At 46.3% G+C, this 23815-nt stretch overlaps 2 protein-coding genes across 2 annotated transcripts in view; one reads left to right on the top strand and one right to left on the bottom strand.

Annotated features, from left to right (window-relative positions):
• Positions 1–2817, bottom strand: part of NUDCD1 (NudC domain containing 1) — an 84751-nt gene extending 81934 nt beyond the window's left edge. The window contains exon 1 of the mRNA XM_038744809.1: positions 2697–2817. Coding sequence (XP_038600737.1) covers positions 2697–2814 — 118 coding nt within the window. The 5' untranslated portion in view covers positions 2815–2817. The remainder of the gene's footprint in view (positions 1–2696) is intronic.
• A 5451-nt stretch (positions 2818–8268) lies between these two features.
• ENY2 (ENY2 transcription and export complex 2 subunit) lies at positions 8269–23520 on the top strand. Its single transcript, XM_038745416.1, has 5 exons — positions 8269–8323; positions 19654–19749; positions 20179–20249; positions 22036–22110; positions 23299–23520. Exons 2-5 carry the CDS (start codon positions 19682–19684, stop codon positions 23373–23375), a joined length of 291 nt encoding a protein of 96 aa, XP_038601344.1. The 5' UTR covers positions 8269–8323; positions 19654–19681; the 3' UTR covers positions 23376–23520.
• The last annotated feature ends 295 nt before the right edge of the window (positions 23521–23815 follow it).

Raw genomic sequence — 23815 nt, 5'->3', positions numbered from 1 at the left:
TAAGCGCTTGGGAAGTGCAAGTTGGCAACAGATGGAGCCGGTCCTTACCCAACAGCGGGCTCACAGGCTAGAAGAGAGGGACAGGCCACAAAACATACTAAGAAAATAAAATAAATAGAGTCAATATGTACAAGTAAAATTCATTCATTCCGCTGTATTGATGGAGCACTTGCTGTGTGCGGAGCGCTGCACTAAGCGCTTGGGAAGTGCAAGTTGGCAACATATGGAGCTGGTCCTTACCCAACAGCGGGCTCACAGGCTAGAAGGTGGGGGGGGGGGGGGGCAGGCCACAAAACATATTAATAAAATAAAATAAATAGAATCAATATGTACAAGTAAAATTCATTCATTCCATAGTATTGATGGAGTGCATGCTGTGTGCGGAGCGCCGTACGAAGCGCTTGGGAAGTCCAAGTTGGTAACGTCTAGAGGCGGTTCCTGCCCAACAGCGGGCGCTTACTGTGTGCGGGGCACTGTACTAAGCGCTTGGGAAGTGCAAGTTGGCAACAGATGGAGCCGGTCCTTACCCAACAGCGGGCTCACAGGCTAGAAGAGAGGGACAGGCCACAAAACATACTAAGAAAATAAAATAAATAGAGTCAATATGTACAAGTAAAATTCCTTCATTCCGCTGTATTGATGGAGCACTTGCTGTGTGCGGAGCGCTGCACTAAGCGCTTGGGAAGTGCAAGTTGGCAACATATGGAGCCGGTCCTTACCCAACAGCGGGCTCACAGGCTGGGGGGGGGGGGGGGCAGGCCACAAAACATACTAATAAAATAAAATAAATAGAATCAATATGTACAAGTAAAATTCCTTCATTCCATAGTATTGATGGAGCGCTTGCTGTGTGCAGAGCGCTGTACGAAGCGCTTGGGAAGTCCAAGTTGGGAACGTCTAGAGGCGGTTCCTGCCCAACAGCGGGCGCTTACTGTGTGCGGGGCACTGTACTAAGCGCTTGGGAAGTGCAAGTTGGCAACAGATGGAGCCGGTCCTTACCCAACAGCGGGCTCACAGGCTAGAAGAGAGGGACAGGCCACAAAACATACTAAGAAAATAAAATAAATAGAGTCAATATGTACAAGTAAAATTCATTCATTCCGCTGTATTGATGGAGCACTTGCTGTGTGCGGAGCGCTGCACTAAGCGCTTGGGAAGTGCAAGTTGGCAACATATGGAGCCGGTCCTTACCCAACAGCGGGCTCACAGGCTAGAAGGGGGGGGGGGGGGGCAGGCCACAAAACATATTAATAAAATAAAATAAATAGAATCAATATGTACAAGTAAAATTCATTCATTCCATAGTATTGATGGAGTGCATGCTGTGTGCGGAGCGCCGTACGAAGCGCTTGGGAAGTCCAAGTTGGTAACGTCTAGAGGCGGTTCCTGCCCAACAGCGGGCGCTTACTGTGTGCGGGGCACTGTACTAAGCGCTTGGGAAGTGCAAGTTGGCAACAGATGGAGCCGGTCCTTACCCAACAGCGGGCTCACAGGCTAGAAGAGAGGGACAGGCCACAAAACATACTAAGAAAATAAAATAAATAGAGTCAATATGTACAAGTAAAATTCCTTCATTCCGCTGTATTGATGGAGCACTTGCTGTGTGCGGAGCACTGTACGAAGCGCTTGGGATGTCCAAGTTGGCAACATCTAGAGACGGTCTCTCCCCAACAGTGGGCACTTACTGTGTGCAGGGCACTGTACTGAGCGCTTGGGAAGTCCAAGTTGGCAACAGATGGAGCCGGTCCTTACCCAACAGCGGGCTCACAGGCTAGAAGAGAGGGACAGGCCACAAAACATACTAAGAAAATAAAATAAATAGAGTCAATATGTACAAGTAAAATTCCTTCATTCCGCTGTATTGATGGAGCACTTGCTGTGTGCGGAGCACTGTACGAAGCGCTTGGGATGTCCAAGTTGGCAACATCTAGAGACGGTCTCTCCCCAACAGTGGGCACTTACTGTGTGCAGGGCACTGTACTGAGCGCTTGGGAAGTCCAAGTTGGCAACAGATGGAGCCGGTCCTTACCCAACAGCGGGCTCACAGGCTAAAAGGGGGACACAGGCCACAAAACATACTAAGAAAATAAAATAAATAGAATCAATATGTACAAGTAAAATTCATTCATTCTGCTGTATTGATGGAGCACTTGCTGTGTGCGGAGCACTGTACGAAGCGCTCGGGATGTCCAAGTTGGCAACATCTAGAGGCGGTTCCTGCCCAACAGCAGGCGCTTACCGTGTGCGGGGCACTGTACTATGCGCTTGGGAAGTGCAAGTTGGCAACAGATGGGGCCGGTCCTTACCCAACAGCGGGCTCACAGCCTAGAAGGGGGGGGACAGGCCACAAAACATATTAAGAAAATAAAATAAATAGAATCAATATGTACAAGTAAAACTCATTCATTCCGTCGTACTGATGGAGCGCTTGCTGTGTGCGGAGCACTGTACGAAGCGCTCGGGATGTCCAAGTTGGCAACATCTAGAGGCGGTTCCTGCCCAACAGCGGGCGCTTACTGTGTGCGGAGCACTGTACTGAGCGCTTGGGAAGTCCAAGTTGGCAACAGATGGAGCCGGTCCTTACCCAACTGCGGGCTCAGGGGCTAGAAGCGGGACTGTGGGCAGGGAGGCCCGGGGAGGAGGAGGCCGGAGGAGGCGTCGGGGGGGTCTGGGGGGCGACAAGGGGGGGCTCTCACCCGAATCGAGGTCCAGCTGGTAGCAGGGCAGCGGGTCCAGGGCCAGTTTGTAGCCCTCGAAGGCGGGGTTGAGCAGCGGGCGCTGAACGCGCAGCGAGCAGTTGGCCGCCACCTCCATCCTCAAGCTGTGGCTCCAAAGGCCGCGTCGGCCGCGCTTTCGCAGGGCCGGGGGGCGGGGGCGGGGGGGACGCCCCAAAGCCGAGCTTCCTGGGAGTTGTAGTCACCCCTTGGTTCAGTTCAATCGCATTTACTGAGCGCCTACCGTCTGCAGAGCGCCGGACTGAGCGCTTGGGGAGTCCAAGTTGGCAACATGTAGAGACGGGCCCTACCCGACAGTGGGTTCACAGTCTAATAGGGGGAGACAGACAACAAAACAAAACATATTAACAGGAGAAAATAAACAGAATGGTAAATATGTACAAGTAAAATGCATTCATTCAATCGTATTTATGGAGCGCTTACCGTGTGCAGAGCGCCGGACTAAGCGCTTGGGAAGGACAAGTCGGCAACGTCTAGGACGGGCCTACCCCACGGCGGGCTCGCAGGCTAGAAGGGGGAGACGGACAACGGAACATATTAACAAAGTAAAATAAATGGAATAAATATGTACAATTCATTCACTCAGTCGTATTTATGGAGCGCTTACCGTGTGCAGAGCGCTGGACTAAGCGCTTGGGAAGTCCAAGTTGGCAGCATATAGAGACGGGCCCTACCCAACGGCGGGCTCGCAGGCTAGAAGGGGGAGACGGACAACGGAACATATTAACAAAGTAAAATGAATGGAATAAATATGTGCAAGTAAAATTCATTCATTCAATCGCATTTATTGAGCGCTTACCGTGTGCAGAGTGCTGGACTAAACGCTTGGGAAGTCCAAGTTGGCAGCATCTAGAGATGGGCCCTACCCAACGGCGGGCTCACAGGCTAGAAGGGGGAGACGGACAACGAACCATATTAACAAAGTAAAATAAATGGAATAAATATGTACAAGTAAAATTCATTCACTCAGTCGTATTTATTGAGCGCTTACCGTGTGCAGAGCGCTGGACTAGGCACTTGGGAAGGACAAGTCGGCAACATCTAGAGACAGGCCTACCCCACGGCGGGCTCGCAGGCTAGAAGGGGGAGACGGACAACGAAACATATTAACAAAGTAAAATGAATAGAATAAATATGTACAAGTAAAATCATTCATTCAATCGTATTTATTGAGCACTTACCGTGTGCAGAGCACTGGACTAAGCACTTGGGAAGTCCAAGTTGGCAGCATATAGAAACGGGCCCTACCCAACAGCAGGCTCACAGGCTAGAAGGGGGAGATAAATGGAATAAATATGTACAAGTAAAATTCATTCACTCAATCGTATTTATTGAGCGCTTACCGTGTGCAGAGCACTGGACTAGGCTCTTGAGTAGTCCAAGTCGGCAACATCTAGAGACGGGCCTTACCCCACGGCGGGCTCACAGGCTAGAAGAAGGGGGAGACAGACAACAAAGCCATATTCACAAAATAAATAGAATAAATATGTACAAGTAAAATTCATTCATTCCCTCGTATTTATGGAGCGCTTACCGTGTGCAGAGCACTGGACTAAGCGCTTGGGAAGTCCAAGTTGGCAACATCTAGAGACGGGCCCTACCCCATGGCGGGCTCACAGGCTAGAAGGGGGAGACAGACAACAAAGCCATATTCACAAAATAAATAGAATAAATATGTACAAGTAAAATTCATTCACTCAATCGTATTTATGGAGCGCTTACCGTGTGCAGAGCGCTGGACTAGGCGCTTGGGAAGGACAAGTCGGCAACATCTAGAGACGGGCCTACCCCACGGCGGGCTCGCAGGCTAGAAGGGGGAGACGGACAACGAAACATATTAACAAAGTAAAATAAATGGAATAAATATGTACAAGTAAAATTCATTCACTCAATCGTATTTATGGAGCGCTTACCGTGTGCAGAGCACTGGACTAAGAGCTTGGGAAGTCCAAGTTGGCAGCATATAGAAACGGGCCCTACCCAACGGCGGGCTCACAGGCTAGAAGGGAGAGATGGACAACGAAACATATTAACAAAGTAAAATAAATGGAATAAATATGTACAAGTAAAATTCATTCACTCAATCGTATTTATTGAGCGCTTACCGTGTGCAGAGCGCTGGACTAAGCGCTTGGGAAGGGCAAGTCGGCAACATCTAGAGACGGTCCCTACCCAACGGCGGGTTCACAGGCTAGAAGGGGGAGACAGACAACAAAGCCATATTCACAAAATAAATAGAATAAATATGTACAAGTAAAATTCATTCATTCCATCGTATTTATGGAACACTTACCGTGTGCAGCGCACTGGACTAAGCGCTTGGGAAGTCCAAGTTGGCAACATCTAGAGATGGGCCCTACCCCACGGCAGGCTCACAGGCTAGAAGGGGGAGACAGACAACAAAGCCACAGTCACAAAATAAATAGAATAAATATGTACAAGTAAAATTCATTCATTCAATCGTATTTATTGAGCGCTTACCGTGTGCAGAGCGCTGGACTAAGCGCTTGGGAAGTCCAAGTTGGCAGCATCTAGAGACGGTCCCTACCCAACGGCGGGCTCACAGGCTAGAAGGGGGAGACAGACAACAAAGCCATATTCACAAAATAAATAGAATAAATATGTACAAGTAAAATTCATTCATTCAATCGTATTTATTGAGTGCTTACCGTGTGCAGAGCACTGGACTAAGCGCTTGGGAAGTCCAAGTTGGCAACATCTAGAGACGGGCCCTAACCCACGGCGGGCTCACAGGCTAGAAGGGGGAGACAGACAACAAAATAACAAAATAAAATAGGTAGAATAAATATGTACAAGTAAAATTCATTCACTCATACATTCATTCAATCGTATTTATTGAGCGCTTACCGTGTGCAGAGCGCTGGACTAAGCGCTTGGGAAGTACAAGTTGGCAGCATCTAGAGACGGTCCCTACCCAACAGCGGGCTCACAGGCTAGAAGGGGGAGACAGACAACGAAACCAAGCATATTAACAAAATAAAATAAATGGAATAAATATGTACAAGTAAAATTCATTCATTCATTCATTCAATCGTATTTATTGAGCACTTACCGTGTGCAGAGCACTGGACTAAGCGCTCGGGAAGTCCAAGTCAGCAACATCTAGAGACGGTCCCTACCCAACGGCGGGCTCACAGGCTAGAAGGGGGAGACAGACAACAAAACATATTAACAAAGTAAAATAAATAGAATAAATATGTACAAGTAAAATTCATTCACTCATTCATTCAATCGTATTTATTGAGCGCTTACCGTGTGCAGAGCACTGGACTAAGCGCTTGGGAAGTCCAAGTTGGCAACATCTAGAGACGGTCCCTGCCCAACAGCGGGCTCACAGGCTAGAAGGGGGAGACAGGCAACAAAACATATTAACAAAATAACATAAATAGAATAAATATGTACAAGTAAAATTCATTCATTCATTCAATCGTATTTATTGAGCAATCAATCAATCAATCATATTTATTGAGTGCTTACTGTATGCAGAACACTGTACTAAGCACTTGGGAAGTACAAGTTGGCAACGTATAGAGGTGGTCCCTACCCAACAGTGGGCTCACAGTCTATAAGGGGGGAATAAGCCAAGTGATCAATGTATACTGTGAAAATATAGCAAATCTATTACCCCAGAGTATTTAAAACTGATGTATTATGTTAAGCAACCAGAATAGACAGAATGGCCACAGAATATGTTTCACCAGCCTAAAACGAGGCTTATATTCAAACAGACCAGAAAGCCCTTGATTTGAGTGGTTTTACCATAATCTTCCCTATTTTGATGACTGAGAAACCCTCATGAAACGTGTTTTTATAACCAATTCATAGATGGAACAGATTAGCTCAGTGGAAAGAGCACGGGCTTGGGAGCCGGAGGTCAAGGGTTCTAATCCCGGCTCCGCCATGTCTGCTGTGTGTCCTTGGGCAAGTCACTTAACTTCTCTGAGCCTCAGTTACCTCATCGGGGATTAAGATTGTGAGCCCCACGTGGGACAACCTGATCCCCCCAGCGCTTAGAACAGTGCTTTGCGCATAGTAAGCGCTTAAAAATGCCATGATTATTAAATGATATATGTAGAAAATTTCCACATTGTTCCTTTTCGCCATTAGGCAAGCAGGAAAAGCTACCCCAGGATCAATCAATCAATCGTATTTATTGAGCGCTTACTGTGTGCAGAGCACTGTACTAAGCGCTTGGGCAGTACAAGTCGGCAACACATACAGTCCCTACCCAACAGCGGGCTCACAGTCTAGAAGGGGGAGGCAGAGAACAAAACCAAACATACTAACAAAATAAAATAAATGGAATAGATATGTACAAGTAAAATAAATAAATAGAGTAATAAATATGTACAAACATATATACATATATACAGTTGCTGTGGGGAAGGGAAGGTGCCATATGTCTGCTGTGTGACCTTGGGCAAGTCACTTCTCTGAGCCTCAGTTACCTCATCGGGGATTAAGATTGTGAGCCCCATGTGGGACAACCTGATCCCCTTAGCACTTAGAACAGTGCTTTGCACATAGCAAGCGCTTAAAAAAATGCCATGATTATTAAATGATATATGTAGAAAATTTCCACATCGTTCTTTTTAGCCATTAGGCAAACAGGAAAAGCTACCCCAGGATCGATCAATCAATCAATCGTATTTATTGAGTGCTTATTGTGTGCAGAGCACTGTACTAAGCACTTGGGAAGTACAAGTTGGCAACGTATAGAGACGGTCCCTACCCAACAGTGGGCTCGCAGTCCAAAACGGGGAGACAGAGAACAAAACCGAACATACTAACAAAATAAAATAAGTAGACTAGATCAATCAATCAATCAATCGCATTTATTGAGCGCTTACTGTGTGCAGAACACTGTACAAAGCGCTTGGGAAGTACAAGGTGGCAACATATAGAAACAATACCTACCCAACAGTGGGCTCACAGTCTAAAAGGGGGAGACAGAGAACAAAACCAAACATACTAGCAAAATAAAATAAATAGAATAGATATGTACAAGTAAAATAAATAAATAGAGTAATAAATATGTACAAACATATATACAGGTGCTGTGGGGAAGGGAAGGAGGTAAGATGGGGGGATGGAGAGGGGGACGAGGGGGAGACACTGCTCCATGGCCAAAGAATAACTCTTTTTAGACTGTGAGCCCACTTTTAGACTGTGAGCCCACTGTTGTGTAGGGACTGTCTCTATATGTTGCCAACTTGTACTTCCCAATTGCTTAGTACAGTGCTCTGCACACAGTAAGCGCTCAATAAATACGACTGATTGATTGATTGATTGAAGTTAAAATAATCCTGGGGCCCATTAGGCTCCTGCTGCTTTAATATGACGCTACTGAAAAAACATGCGCGCGGAACCCTGGGAGTTGTAGTTCTTCGAGGGGTGGGCGGCGCGCCGGCGCGAGGGAGTGGGACTCGCCTTCCCAGAGGGCCGAGCGGCGGGGCGTTGGGGCGCGCGTGCGCGCGGGGGCCGCCGGGCCGGGGGGAGCACGCGCGTGCGCGCGGACGGGGCGCCGGCAGGACGTGTGGTCGGCGGCGCTGGCGGCCTCGGCCCAGGTACGGGGTCAGAGGTCACGGGGCCTTCCAATCAATCAATCAGTCGTATTTATTGAGCGCTTACTGTGTGCAGAGCGCTGTACTAAGCGCTTGGGAAGTACAAGTTGGCAACATATAGAGAAGGTCCCTACCCAACAGCGGGCTCACAGTCTAAAAGGGGGAGACAGAGAGCAAAACCAAACATACTAACCAAATAAAATAAATAGAATAGATATGTACAAGTAAAATAAATAGAGTAATAAATACGTACAAACATATATACAGGTGCTGTGGGGAAGGGTAGGAGGTAAGATGGGGGGGGATGAGAGGGGGACGAGGGGGAGAGGAAGGAAGGGGCTCAGTCTGGGAAGACCTCCTGGAGGAGGTGAGCTCTCAGTAGGGCTTTGAAGGGAGTCATTCATTCATTCAATCGTAATTATTGAGCGCCTACTATGTGCAGAGCACTGTACTAGGCGCCTGGGAAGTACAAGTTGGCAACAACTAAAAATCTGTTCCCAGCCCAGCTTTCTCTCTCATCTCCGTTGCCTGCACTCTGGATAGCTCCTTTGGAATATTTAGAGCATCCTTTTATTTGGAGCATAACTTAAAATTTGTTCCCAGCCCCACTTTCTCTCTCATCTCCGTTGTCTCCACACTCCGGATATCTCCTTTAGACTATTTAGAACATCCTTTTATTTTGAGCCCAACTAAAAATTTGTTCTGAGCCCCGCTTTCTCGCTCATCTCCGTTGTCTCCACACTCTGGATATCTCCTTTAGAATATTTAGAACATCCTTTTATTTTGACAACAACTTAAAATTTGTTCTCAGCCCTGCTGTCTCTCTCATCTCCGTTGTCGCCACGCTCTGGATAGCTCCTTTAGACTATTTTGGAACATCCTTTTATTTTGAGCACAACTAAAAATTTGTTCTCAGCCCCGCTTTCTAGCTCATCTCCGTTGTCTCCGCACTCTGGATATCTCCTTTAGAATATTTAGAACATCCTTTTATTTTGAGCACAACTATAACTTTGTTCTCAGCCCCGCTTTCTCTCTCATCTCTGTTGTCTCCACACTCTGGATATCCCCTTTGGAATATTTAAAACATCCTTTTATTTTGAGCACAACTAAAACTTTGTTCTCAGCCCCGCTTTCTCTCTCCGTGGTCTCCACACTCTGGATAGCTCCTTTAGAATATCTAGAACATTCTTTTATTTTGAGCACAACTAAAAATTTGTTCTCAGCCCCGCTTTCTCTCTCATCTCCATTGTCTCCACACTCTGGATATCTCCTTTAGAATATTTAGAACATCCCTTTATTTTGAGCACAACTTAAAATTTGTTCTCAGCCCCGCTTTCCCTCTCATCTCCGTTGTCTCCACACTCCAGATATCTCATTTAGAATATTTAGAACATCCTTTTATTTTGAGCACAACTAAAAATTTGTTCTCAGCCCCGCTTTCTCTCTCATCTCTGTTGTCTCCGCACTCTGGATAGCTCCTTGAGAATATTTAGAGCATCCTTTTATTTTGAGCACAGCTTAAAATTTGTTCTCAGCCTCGCTTTCTCTCTCATCTCCGTTGTCTCCGCACTCTGGATATCTCCTTTAGAGTATTTAGAAAATCCTTTTATTTTGAGCACAACTTAAAATTTGTTCTCAGCCCTGCTGTCTCTCTCATCTCCGTTGTCCCTGCACTCTGGATATCTCCTTTAGAATATTCAGAACATCCTTTTATTTTGAGCACTTTTTGTATCCATCAGATTTGGCCATAGTGATGGCAGCAGCAGATGTGTGGTAATTACTTCATGAAGCTCACGATTAAATGGAGCTGAGTGGTAGTGGTAGGAAGAAATCTGTTCTTCCATCACTTAAGTCATACATTGGGATTGTTCTCTGGCACTCTCCAAGGGAACATTGCCCATGGGAAGAAGCAGCGTGGCTCAGTGGAAAGAGCACGGGCTTTGGAGTCAGAGGTCATGGATTCGAATCCCAACTCCACCACATGTCTGCCGTGTGACCTTGGGCAAGTCACTTAACTTCTCTGAGCCTCAGTTACCTCATCTGGAAAATGGGGATTAAGACTGTGAGCCCCACGTGGGACAACTTGATCACCTTGTATCCCCCCCAGCGCTTAGAACAGTGCTCTGCATATATTCGCCTCTACCACCCCCTCCAGATTCTTGTAGCGGTCATCTACCACCCTCCCGGCCCCACTTCCAACTTCTTTAACGACTTTGACCCATTCCTCACCTTCCTTCTCTCCTTCTTCATGCCCACTCTGATCCTCAGAGACTTCAATATCCACATGGATATCCCTAGTGACTCCTCTGCCGCCCGCCTTCTATCTCTCCTTGACGCTGCCAACCTCTTCCTCCACCCCACCTCACCCACTCACCTACTTGGTCATACCCTCGACCTCATCATCTCCTACCGCTGCACTGTGTCCACCCTCACCAACTCTGTGATCCCTCTCTCTGATCATAATCTTCTCACCTGCCTCCTCACTCACACTCCTTTCCCCTGTAAATCAGTATTACTCCCTCACAGAGATCTCCGCTCTCTGGACCCCACCCATCTTTCGGAGCGCCTCACACCCCACCTCGCCGCCCTCTCCTCGCTACCCAGTCTTGATGATCAGATTACTGATCTCAACTCTACCCTTTCTACTCAGCTAGACTCACTCGCTCCCCTTTCCCTTCGCCGCTCTCGCACCACTAACCCACAGCCCTGGATCACTGCCACTGTCCGCCTCCTTCGCTCTTATGCTCGAGCTGCCGAACGCTGCTGGCGAAAGTCTAAACACCATGCCAACCTCGTTCACTTCAAGTTTATCCTTTCCTGCCTTAACTCAGCCCTCTCTTCTGCCAGACAAAACTATTTCTCCTCCCTTATTGACATCCATGCTCATCACCCCCGCCAGCTCTTCCGTACACTCAACTCCCTTCTCAGGCCCCCGGTTCCTCCCCCTCCTCCTTCCCTCACCCCCAACGATCTGGCCTCCTACTTCATTAACAAAATTCAATCCATCAGGTCCGACCTCCCCAAAGTCTCTTCCCCCCTTTCTCCATCCCCCCGGCTCTCGACCCTCTCTGCTACTCTCCCATCCTTCCCAGCAGTGTCCTCAGAGGAGCTCTTCTCCCTCCTCTCAAGTGCTACTCCGGCCACCTGTGCTTCTGACCCCATTCCCTCTCATCTCATGAAATCTCTCGCTCCATCCCTTCTCCCCTCCTTAACTTCCATCTTCAACCGCTCACTCTCCACTGGTTCCTTCCCCTCTGCCTTCAAACATGCCCATGTCTCTCCCATCCTAAAAAAACCCTCTCCTGACCCCACCTCACCTTCTAGTTATCGTCCCATATCCCTCCTACCATTCCTTTCCAAACTCCTTGAACGAGTTGTCTACACATGCTGCCTAGAATTCCTCAACAACAACTCTCTCCTCGACCCCCTCCAGTCTGGCTTCCGTCCCCTACATTCCACGGAAACTGCCCTCTCAAAGGTCACCAATGACCTCCTGCTTGCCAAATCCAACGGCTCCTACTCTGTCCTAATCCTCCTCGACCTCTCAGCTGCCTCTGACACTGTGGACCACCCCCTTCTTCTCAACACGCTATCTGACCTTGGCTTCACAGACTCCGTCCTCTCCTGGGTCTCCTCTTACCTCTCCGGTCGTTCTTTCTCAGTCTCTTTTGCAGGCTTCTCCTCCCCCCCCCATCCCCTTACTGTGGGGGTTCCCCAAGGTTCAATGCTTGGTCCCCTTCTGTTCTCGATCTACACTCACTCCCTTGGTGACCTCATTCGCTCCCACGGCTTCAACTATCATCTCAACGCTGATGACACCCAGATCTACATCTCTGCCCCTGCTCTCTCCCCCTCTCTCCAGGCTCTCATCTCCTCCTGCCTTCAGGACATCTCCATTTGGATGTCTGCCCACCACCTAAAGCTCAACATGTCCAACACTTAACTCCTTGTCTTCCCTCCCAAACCTTGTCCTCTCCCTGACTTTCCCATCTCTGTTGACGGCACTACCATCCTTCCCGTCTCGCAAGCCCGCAACCTTGGTGTCAGTCTCGACTCCGCTCTCTCCTTCACCCCTCACATCCAAGCCGTCACCAAAACCTGCCGGTCTCAGCTCCACAACATTGCCAAGATCCGCCCTTTCCTCTCCATCCCAACCACTACCCTGCTCATTCAAGCTCTCATCCTGTCCCGTCTGGACTACTGCTTCAGCCTTCTCTCTGATCTCCCATCCTCGCGTCTCTCTCCACTTCAATCCATACTTCATGCTGCTGCCCGGATTGTCTTTGTCCAGAAACGCTCTGGGCATATTACTCCCCTCCTCAAAAATCTCCAGTGGCTACCAATCAATCTGCGCATCAGGCAGAAACTCCTCACCCTGGGCTTCAAGGCTGTCCATCCCCTCGCCCCCTCCTACCTCACCTCCCTTCTGTCCTTCTCCAGCCCAGCCCGCACCCTCCGCTCCTCCGCCGCTAATCTCCTCACTGTACCTCGTTCTCGCCTGTCCCGCCATCGACCCCCGGCCCACGTCATTCCCCGGGCCTGGAATACCCTCCCTCTGCCCATCCGCCAAGCTAGCTCTCTTCCTCCCTTCAAGACCCTGCTGAGAGCTCACCTCCTCCAGGAGGCCTTCCCAGACTGAGCCCACTCCTTCCTCTCCCCCTCGTCCCCCTCTCCATCCCCCCATCTAACCTCCTTCCCTTCCCCACAGCACCTGTATATATGTATATATGTTTGTACATATTTATTACTCTATTTATTTATTTATTTATTTTATTTGTACATATCTATTCTATTGATTTTATTTTGTTAGTATGTTTGGTTTTGTTCTCTGTCTCCCCCTTTTAGACTGTGAGCCCACTGTTGGGTAGGGACTGTCTCTGTGTGTTGCCAGTTTGTACTTCCCAAGCGCTTAGTACAGTGCTCTGCACATAGTAAGCGCTCAATAAATACGATTGATGATGATGATGATATAGTAAGCGCTTAACAAATGCCATCATTATATTATTATTATGGGTGGCAGAAGCGTCAAGGAGTTGGGATTATGAACTGTTATGGTCACTGGATATTGGTCAGAACCCACGTGGGACAACCTGACCACCTTGTAACCTCCCCAGCGCTTAGAACAGTGCTTTACACATAGTAAGCGCTTAATAAATACCATCATTATTATTATTAGAACCATCTCCATCCAGTATTGTGTGTGTGTGTGTGTGTGTGTGTTTCCACACACGCATACTTCACATGTGAGCTCTCTGTATGTGTTTAGCATACTCTATGTGTATTTCTGTATGTGCTTGGAGAAGCAGCGTGGCTCAGTGGAAAGAGCACGGGCTTTGGAGTCAGAGATCATGGGTTCAAATCCCGGCTCTGCTGTGTGACTATGGGCAAGCCACTTAACTTCTCTGTGCCTCAGTGACCTCATTTGTAAAATGGGGATTAAAACTGTGAGCCCCACATGGGACAACCTGATCATCTTGTAACCTCCCCAGCGCTTAGAACAGTGCTTTGCACATAGTAAGCACTTAACAAATGTCATTATTATTAGTACAAGTTGGCAACAAGTTGACAGTCATTCAGTCTGTCCTATTAATTGATGAATCAATTAATTATTAATGATGCTATTTGTTAATAATAGTAATGATGGTATTTGTTAAGCGCTTACTATGTGCAAAGCACTGTTCTAAGCGCTGGGGAAGTTACAAGGTGATCAGGTTGTCCCACCGGGGGCTCACAGCTTGAATCCCCATTTTACAGAGGAGGGAACTGAGGTCCAGAGAAGTGAAGTGACTTGCCCAAATTCAGACAGCTGACAGTTGGCGGAAAAGGGATTTGGACCCATGACCTCTGACTCCAAAGCCCGGGCTCTTTCCACTGAGCCTTAAGGGCTTACTACGTGCAAGGCACTGTTCTAAGCGCTGGGGAGGATACAAGGTGTTAATAATAATAATAATGATGGTATGCCATAATGATGTCATATGTATATAGCATATTTTATTTTATTTTATTTTGTTAATATGTTTTGTTTTGTTCTCTGTCTCCCCCTTCTAGACTGTGAGCCCGCTGTTGGGTAGGGACCGTCTCTATATGTTGCCAACTTGTACTTCCCAAGCGCGTAGTACAGTGCTCTGCACACAGTAAGCGCTCAATAAGTTCGATTGAATGAATGAATTTATTAACTGCTTACTATATGGAAAGAACTGTTCTAAGCACTGGGGAGGTTACAGGGTGATCAGGTTGTCCCACGGGGGGCTCACAGTCTTCATCTCCATTTTACAGATGGGGAAACTGAGGGTCAGAGAAGTTGTGACTCGCCCACAGTCACACAGCTGACAAGTGGCAGAGCTGCTTCTCCTCACTGATTGGGCGCTTACCGTGTGCAGAGCACTGGACTGAGCGCTTGGGAAGTACAAATCGGCCACAGTTATAGAGGGTAAATATTGTACATATTTACTACTCTATTTTATTAATGACATGTATCTATAATTCTATCTATTCTGATGGTATTGACACCTGTCCATATGTTTTGTTTTGTTGTCTGTCTCCCCCATCTAGGCTGTGAGCCCATTGTTGGGCAGGGACCATCTCTGTATGTTGCCGATTTGTACTTCCCAAGCGCTTAGTGCAGTGCTCTGCACACAGGAAGCACTCAATAAATACGATGGAGTGAATGAATGACTGAATGGAGTTGGTCCCTACCCAACAAAGGGCCCAGTCGTATTTATTGAGCACTTACTGTGTGCAGAGCACTGGACTAGGCCTTCCCAGACTGAGCCCCTTCCTTCCTCTCCCCCTCGTCCCCCTCTCCATCCCCCCCCGCCTTACCTCCTTCCCTTCCCCACAGCACCTGTATATATGTATATATGTTTGTACGTATTTGTTACTCTATTTATTTTACTTGTACATATCTATTCTGTTTATTTTATTTTGTTAGTATGTTTGGTTTTGTTCTCTGTCTCCCCCTTTTAGACTGTGAGCCCACTGTTGGGTAGGGACCGTCTCTATATGTTGCCAACTTGTACTTCCCAAGCGCTTAGTACAGTGCTCTGCACACAGTAAGCGCTCAATAAATACGATTGATGATGATGATGACGACTAAGCGCTTGGAAAGTGCAATTCAGCCACAGATAAAGACAGTCCTTATCCAACAGTGGGCCCACAGTCTAGAAGGGGAAGACAGGCAACAAAACATGTAGACAGGTGTCAATACCATCAGAATAAATAGAATTCTAGCCATATACACACATTATTAATAAAATAAATAGAGTTGTAAATATGTACAAATACCATCAGAATAAATAGAATTCTAGCCATATCCACACATTATTAATAAACTAGAGTAGTAAATGTGTACAAATAAAATAGAAAAATATGTACAAATATGAACAAGTGCTGTGGGGAGGGGAAGGGGGTAAGGCTGGGGGGCGATGGGGAGGAGGAGGAGAGGAAAAAGGGGGCTCAGTCAGGGAAGGCCTCCTGGAGGAGGTGAGCTCGCGGTAGGGCTTTGAAGGGAGGAAGAGAGCTAGCTTGGCGGATGTGTGGAGGGAGGGCATTCCAGGTCCGGGGGATGACGTGGGCCGGGGGTCGACGGCGGGACAGGCGAGAACGAGGTACGGTGAGGAGATTAGCGGCCGAGGAGCGGAGGGTGCCGGCTGGGCCGGAGGCGGGTGGGGCCAGAGGGTAGAGCGGAGCCCTTACTTCCCAGCCCCGCCACTTCTCAGCTGGGTGACCTTGGCCGTGTCACTCCACTTCTCTGGGCCTCAGTTCCCTCCTCTGTAAAAGGGGGATAAAGACTGGGAGCCCCACGTGGGACAACCTGATCAAGCAGCCTGGCTTAGGGGCAAGAGCCCGGTCTTGGGAGGCGGAGATCGGGGGTTCTAATCCTGGCTCCGCCGCTTGTCCGCTGGGTGACTTTGAGCAGGTCACTTCACTTCTCCGGGCCCCGGTATCTTCATCTTTAAATAAATAATAAAATAAGGATGGTGTTTGTTAAGCGCTTACTATGTGCCAAGCACTGTTCTAAGCGCTGGGGGAGATACAAGGTAATGAGGTTGTCCCACGTGGGGCTCTCAGTCTTTGGGCAAGTCACTTCTTTGTGCCTCAGTTACCTCATCTGTAAAATGGGGATTAAGACTGTTACAGATGAGGTAACTGAGGCACAGAGAAGTTAAGTGACCTGCCCAGAGTCACACAGCTGACAAGTGGCAGAGCAGGGATTAGAACCCATGCCCTCTGACTCCCAAACCCGTGCTCTTTCCACTGAGCCACACTGCATCTGTGAAAGGGGGATTAAACCCTGAGCCCCATGTGGGGCTTGTACTCTGTGTAACCCAGAATTTAGTGTAGTGCCTGGCACATATAATAATAATAATAATAATAATAATAATAATAATAATAATGGCATTTATTAAGCGCTTACTATGTGCAAGGCAGTGTTCTAAGTGCTGGGGAGTTTACAAGGTGATCAGGTTGTCCCACGGGGGGCTCACAGTCTTAATCCCCATTTTACAGATGAGGGAACTGAGGCCCAGAGAAGTGAAGTGACTTGCCCAAAGTCACACAGCTAATTGGCAGAGCCGGGATTTGAACCCATGAACTCTGACTCCAAAGCCCGGGCTCTTTCCACTGAGTCATGCTGCTTCTCCGAGCTGAACAAGTTCTCACTTGTTCAGCACATAGTAAGTGCTGAACGAATACCATTTTTTAAAAAAAGTACATGCCCAATAAAAGCTATTGATTGATTTTGAAACACTGTGCTAAACTCTCAGAATAAACACATGGGAGAGAAACAGGCACGCTATTAGGACCCAAAGAGCTCAACTATCTAAGAATAAGAGGGGAGAAAGGGACTGACAATAGCCAAGGAAAGATGACACAGTAACAACACGGCATGAGACAAGAGCATCGATTAATTTTTTAATACTAGCAATGGGGCATCATAGGAAAAGAGCTACTAGCTGGCAAAAGCTGTATTAGGTGATTAGATGATTAAGTATTCATTCAATCGTACTTATTGAGTGTTTACTGTGTGCAAAGCACTATAGTAAGCGCTTGAGTAATAATCCATACTGACAATTCTTTGTACAGTTAATCCCTTGTTAACTTTCCGGGACTGAGCTTGGTTTCAGTCAGCCTTTTACTTGGCCTTGACATTTTTTGGGACCAGATTCCATTGTTGTGCTTCAGATTTATGAATCCTTTTCTGGTATATTTTATTCAGGTCTGTATCCCTTTTCAAGATTCTCCCCCCCAACCTCCTTCTAGACTGTAAGCCCGTTGTGGGCAGGATTGCCTCTATTTGTTGCTGAATTGTACTTCCCAAGCGATTAGTACGGTGCCCTGCACACAGGAAGTGCTCAATAAATACAGTTGAATAAATGTCTCTATACGTTGCCAATCTGTACTACCCAAGCACTTAGTACAGTGCTCTGCACATAGTAAGCGCTCAATAAATACGATTGATGATCATGATGATGATTGGAACCGTCAGGGATTTACGGCTAGAGTTGTAGATAAAATGTTGCTCACAGCTCAAGGGAAAGGAGTATCATCCATTTTTTTTTATTGCAACTACCTCCTGCCCCCCATAAAAATGTCATGTGGTTTTGCCTGTCGCCACAGGTGAGACTGCTTGAAAGGACAGTATATCTTCTCATGTAATAATATTAACGGTGGTATTTGTTAAGTGCTTATTCTGTCAAGCACCAGACTGAGGGCTGGGGTAGATACAAGATAATCTGGTCAGATGAAGTCCCTGTCCTTCATCAGATTCATCGTCTAAGTAGGAGGAAGAACAGGTAGTAAATCTCTGTTTTGCAGATGAGGAAACTGAGGCACAGAAGTTACACAAAGCGGTCAAGTGGCGGAGTCAGGATTTGAATCCAAGTCCTTTGACTCCCAAGCCCGTGCTTTTTCCACTGGATTTATGTAGGCCTTCCCCAGTTAATCTCCAATATCCGCCGACTACCGCTCCAGCACTTTTCTTGCAGCACTTGTTTGCATGTTTTTAAATTATTTTAGTATCCGTGTACCCTGCTATATGGTCTGCTCTTTGAGGATAGGGATCATGTCCATTTACTCTGTTGCTCTCTCCCAAGTGTTCGGTATAGTGCTCTACACTTACATGCTATTGATTGATCACCTGCTTGTATTTAACAAAGTTGCTGTCCATAGACCAGTATGCTATGCTACACTACCTTTGCTGATAGGTAGTTTGTCAGCATAACTTTGGAACCTTTTCACCTTGTTTGAATACGTTTGAGTCATCTCTCTGATTCCACCCACATATTCAATTTGGCACCAAATCCTGTCGTTTCTACCCACACAACACTGCTAAAATCCACCTTTTCCTCTCCAACCAAACTGCTACTATGCCGATCCAAGCACTTATCCTATCCCACCTCGACTCCCGTATGTGCCTCCTCACCGACCTCTCCGCCTCCTTTCTATACTTCACTCTGCTGCGTGGATCATTTGTCAACAAAAACATTCAGTCCCTGTCTCCCGGTTCCTCGAAAAACTCCAATGGCTACCCATTTGGCTCCACATCCAACCTTACAAGTGGCTTTAAAGCACTCAGTCAGCTTGCCCCATCCTACCTCACCTCACTAATTTCCTACTACAGCTGAGCCCGCACACTCCGCTCCTCTGATGCCAGCTTACTCACTGTGCCTCAGTCTCGGCTCTCTCACTGCCAGCCCCTTTCCCGTGTCCTCCCCCTTCATATACAGCAGACCACCTCTCTCTCTCTAGCTTCAAAGCATTATTAAGGTCACACCTTCTCCAAGAGCCCTTCCCCAGTTAAGCTCTCTCTATCCCGACTCACTCTCCCTTCTGCATTGTCTATGCATTTTGATCTGTGACCTTTGGACATTTGGTATTGCTTCCCTCCACCTCAGCTGCACAGCATTTATGTACATATCTTCAAATTATATATTATAAACTACTTATTCACATTAACGTCTGTCTCCACGTCTAGACTGTGAGTTTGTTGTGGGCAGGGAACATATCTGGTAATTCTATTGTATTTTACTCTCCCAAGAGCTTAAAATAGTGCTCTGCACACTGAGCCCACTCCTGGGTAGGGACTGTCTCTATGTGTTGCCAACTTGTACTTCCCAAGCGCTTAGTACAGTGCTCTGCACACAGTAAGCGCTCAATAAATACGATTGATTGATTGATTGATTGTAAGCTGTCAGTAAATACCATCGATTGATCAGCATAACTTTTAACCTTTTCACCTTGTTTGGCATTTTTGAATACTAGCCATGAAAACTCCATATAGGTCCTTACCTTGGAAGATAAGCGTAATAACATGTTTGTATCTTTTTCAACAGATTTGCTGCTGGAATTTACGTTAGCAAAATGAACAAAGACGCACAGATGAGAGCAACCATTAACCAGAAATTGATAGAAACTGGAGAACGGGAACGGTAAGTTCTTTACCAGGTGACTTCCTTAGCCTTTAGGCATATTTAAACTGTGGTAAGAGCTTAAGTTCTTAAACGCTGAGGGGGAAAACAGATTTTGATTGTAGGATCAGTAGAAAATGGGATTGAAAGAATCCTTTATTATCAATATCTGAAGGGAGCTAAATTCAGTTAAAAAATTGACTTTTTCATATTAGGATCATTGTGGATTGGAAAGTTGGGCAGCCTGTGCACCTTTTTACAGGGGCCTGGTGAATTCAAAGCATTTTGGAGGGAACATGTGAAAACAGTTGAGGACCAAGAGCAAACCACGGGGCTGGATGGAGTGGAGGACAGGGAGGATAACTGACTGTTGACATTCTTCCCTCCCCAGTAACATTATTCATCAACTCAACATCAGTTTAATTTTAATAATCCATTTTCTTTTTACAGCCTTAAGGAGCTGCTGAGAGCAAAATTAATTGAATGTGGCTGGAAGGATCAGTTGAAGGCCCACTGTAAAGGTAATCAGCGTTCAGTCCGATCGGACTTGGAAAGCTCGTGTCGGAAGGTGATGCTGAGAGTAAGAACTTATCGTGGGCTTGAGTGTCCCTGGATGGATGGTCTAGAGGTACCCTGGCCTTACTTGGCTAGGTGAACCTTGCATCCCTGTTCAGGCACCGTGGAGGCTGCTAAGTGTCCTTGGTATGTCTGGGAGTCAGAAAGGGAAGGGAGAGGGAGAAAGAAGGAAAGTGATCTTACTGCCGACAGGACATGCCTTTGAAACTTTTCTGCAGTAGTGGCGATGGGCCTTACTCCCTCAGCCGGCCTCCATGAAGTTAACAGTGTGCCTTGCCAGGTAGCAGGTGCAGTCCATAGTTCTGAGCCTTCTTTCAGCAGGCGATACTGCGGGGTCTCACCTGTCTCATAAGCCGTTTTGGAGTGTGACACTGGTTATTGGCTGCCCTTAGGGCCAGGGGTCTTTTTCATGGGTAGATAGATATGTCAATGGATGTTTGCAATTAGAAAAATACCCAGCAAGGATGAAGTAGCAGAAAATTTGGTCCTGCGTGCCAAGTTTGTGCTTAGAATTGTTTGTAAAAATTAAAGTAACTTTTATAGGGGTCTCGCCCAGAGATTTCTCCTTATTTCCCCACGTAACCCTACCTCCCTCAGCCATCTTCCTCTACCCCCTGCCCCTATAGAAAAAGCATCCAACCATTCATGGCTGCACACCTGCCATCGGAGCATGGAACAGTCACTCAGACCTTCTGCAGGGGAGCTGCAGAACTTGCCAATTTCCTGATTTCACAGCCAGTTTTTGAGTAAAGGACACATGGGCTTTGGCAAAATGGAAAATGTACTCTCTCCTCCTCCTCCTCCTTCCTCCATATTAATTTTCTCTCCCCCCATTTCCCACCCCCCTCCCTTACGGCATTCTTCCTCTGTTCCAAGAGAATCTCTGGAAACGGAAGGGAGGAGTGTGACTTTCCTTTCTTTCCCTGACCTCTTGGCCATAGCAACAGTGACCCCATCCTGGAGTAACAACAGTGGAGGTTGGCGAGAAGCAATGTTCTGGAGAAGGGGAGGTGGGGGCAAGCCGGGGCTGCCACCGAGGAGGCTTTAAGTCTTTCAGCCATGAAGCTCGGTCATGTTTAGAGATCAAAAAGCATAACTGCATGCCCCAGCCTGTAAACTCTTTGGTGGGAGTGAAGGTTTGGAGTTTGAAGCACGAGTAAGATCATGATACTAGAAACTGGGCACGTGCTCCGGGGATTTTAGCTTCACCTATATGGTAATAGTTGGAACGTTACCAAGTTTTGATTGCATTTGTACTGAATAATTACAATAATGGTATTTGTTAAGCGCTTACTAAGCACTGGGGGGTAGATACAAGGTAATCAGGTTGTCCCACATGGGACTCATCCCCATTTTACAGATGTGAAGTGACTTGCCGAAGGTCACACAGCAGACAGGTGGCAGAGCCGGGATTAGAACCCACGACCTCTGACTCCCAAGCTCGGGCTCTTTCCACTAAGCCACGCTGCTTCAATATGGAGTAGACCGTGTAACCAGTAATTATTAAATATACTATGTAGTCAAAGGGAGAGAGGAACGTTAAACGTTTTAACTGCATCTGCAAAGTGAGTTAGAATCCTTACTGATGTAGAGCACTTTCTCTTTTCCACTCTACAGAGAGAAACAAAGTAACCTAAATGTAAGCCATAGAAATTTAGTCCTGTGCCTACTGTTAGGGAAAACTTTTTCTGCCTTGTCTTAACACTCTGTATTGTATTACTTTTTCCAAAGATGTGATCAAAGAAAAAGGACTGGAGCATGTTACTGTTGATGACTTGGTGACAGAAATCACACCAAAAGGCAGAGGTAAGACAGAGTTGTTTAAAGAAAATGTTTGTAATAGATGCGAGACCTTTTTTTATTGGTTTACCCTGTTTTTGAACCCTTAAGAAGAAACCCACTGAAATTCGATAATTAGATCCAGTAGGATTACCGTAAAAGTGTAGACAAGGGGGTCAGCGACCAATGTCAAGTGATCTTAATCAAGACAACTTAACTGTTAAAATAGTCTACAATTCAGGTCCAGTTAAAGCTACAATATGCATCTGACTTCATCTCCGTACATGTAATCAACCAAAGGTAGAACAAGGAGCCCAGTGGATAAAGCATGGCCTGGGAGCCGGAGAACCTGGGTTCTAATCCTGGTTCCACCACTTGCCTGCTGGGTGACCTTGACCAAGTCACTTAACTCCCCTGTGCCTCAGTTTCCTCAACTGAGAATGTGTATTCAATACTCGCTCTCCCTCCTACTTAGACTCGGAGCCCCATATGGGACAGGGATTGTGTCCAACCTGATTAACTTGTATATACCCCAGTGCTTCGGACACATAGCACTTGCTTAACATATACCATAAAATAAAATATTCACACAAACTCTTGCTCTCTGGGTTATCATCAATGGTATTTATTGAGCGCTTACTGTGTGCAGTATGGATACCAGACCTTTTTGTGGCTGGCTGGACTGAGAGAGCAACTAAATGCCCTCCCAGGCAGTTTAGCTGGCCACTCTCCCTATCTTCAAAGCCCTACTAAAACCACATCTTCTCCAGAAGGCCTTCCCTGGCTAATTAATATTTATACTACCTATTTTTATATTTTCTATTTATACTACTACCCGGGAAGCCTGTTTTATGCAAACCCTGTCCTAAAGAGAAGTTCTAGAAAAGTTTCATGCTGAAATCTGTTCATTTAGAATCACTGTAGATGAAACAGATTTTAGAACCCCATATATATTTTTTCATATCCAGCTTCAAGCACAAATTGGTGCCCAGTAGATGCTGAAACAGTAACTTTATTTTTAATAATTTCCAAATAAGCTGCCATTCATTTTGTGTAAAAAAACATTGGTTGAAATGTATTTAAGGTATTTAAGAAATTGTGTTTTGAGGGAGATCTTGAAATGAAGTTGACTGAAATGACAGGTCTGTAGTTCTTAATCCAGATTTATGAATATAACTTTCTTGTGCTACTTCTCATTTTTCATTGATATTTCAGCTCTGGTACCAGACAGTGTGAAGAAGGAGCTGTTACAGAGAATAAGAACCTTCCTGGCCCAGCATGCCAGCCTCTAAGGTTGAATTGAATCTTGTATATGTGTGTCTGTATGTTAGAGTTACAGACACGCCATTAAATAAGTAGGAAATTCCAGAATTTAAAGTCCTTTTTGGTATGTGAATTTTCTTAAACTTATGTTAATAAAAAACTTTTTGTGAATGAGTCTGTTAAAAACTTTTATTCTTGCTTTTTTTTTTTCTTCCAAAACAGGAATAGTGAGTGAAATATGATTCAGCTCCTTCTCATTTTCCAGTTTTAACGTATTGATCAAAAGTGTCGGTGAAAATTACCTAAATTTTTTTTTTGCTCTAAATATGATCCCACTGCAAATTTTACTCTGAAGGATTTAGTTTGTAATGTGCTATTTTAAGGTAACTGATATACTCTACTTTCCATTAAATAAGGAGGGAAAATGACCAAAGTTATGGTAATGCATCAGTATCCTAAGTCGTCCTTT

Source organism: Tachyglossus aculeatus, chromosome 4, assembly GCF_015852505.1.
Source record: "Tachyglossus aculeatus isolate mTacAcu1 chromosome 4, mTacAcu1.pri, whole genome shotgun sequence".
NCBI lineage: Eukaryota > Metazoa > Chordata > Mammalia > Monotremata > Tachyglossidae > Tachyglossus > Tachyglossus aculeatus.
This window is presented reverse-complemented; position numbering and strand designations above follow the sequence as displayed.

Excerpts from the sequence above, each read along its gene's own strand:
- ENY2 (XM_038745416.1), top strand. The coding sequence starts at position 19,682 with ATGAACAAAGACGCACAGATGAGAGCAACCATTAACCAGAAATTGATA. Across the intron at positions 19,750-20,178 it reads GAAACTGGAGAACGGGAACG|CCTTAAGGAGCTGCTGAGAG; the intron begins GTAAGTTCTTTA and ends TTCTTTTTACAG. Across the intron at positions 20,250-22,035 it reads GTTGAAGGCCCACTGTAAAG|ATGTGATCAAAGAAAAAGGA; the intron begins GTAATCAGCGTT and ends CTTTTTCCAAAG.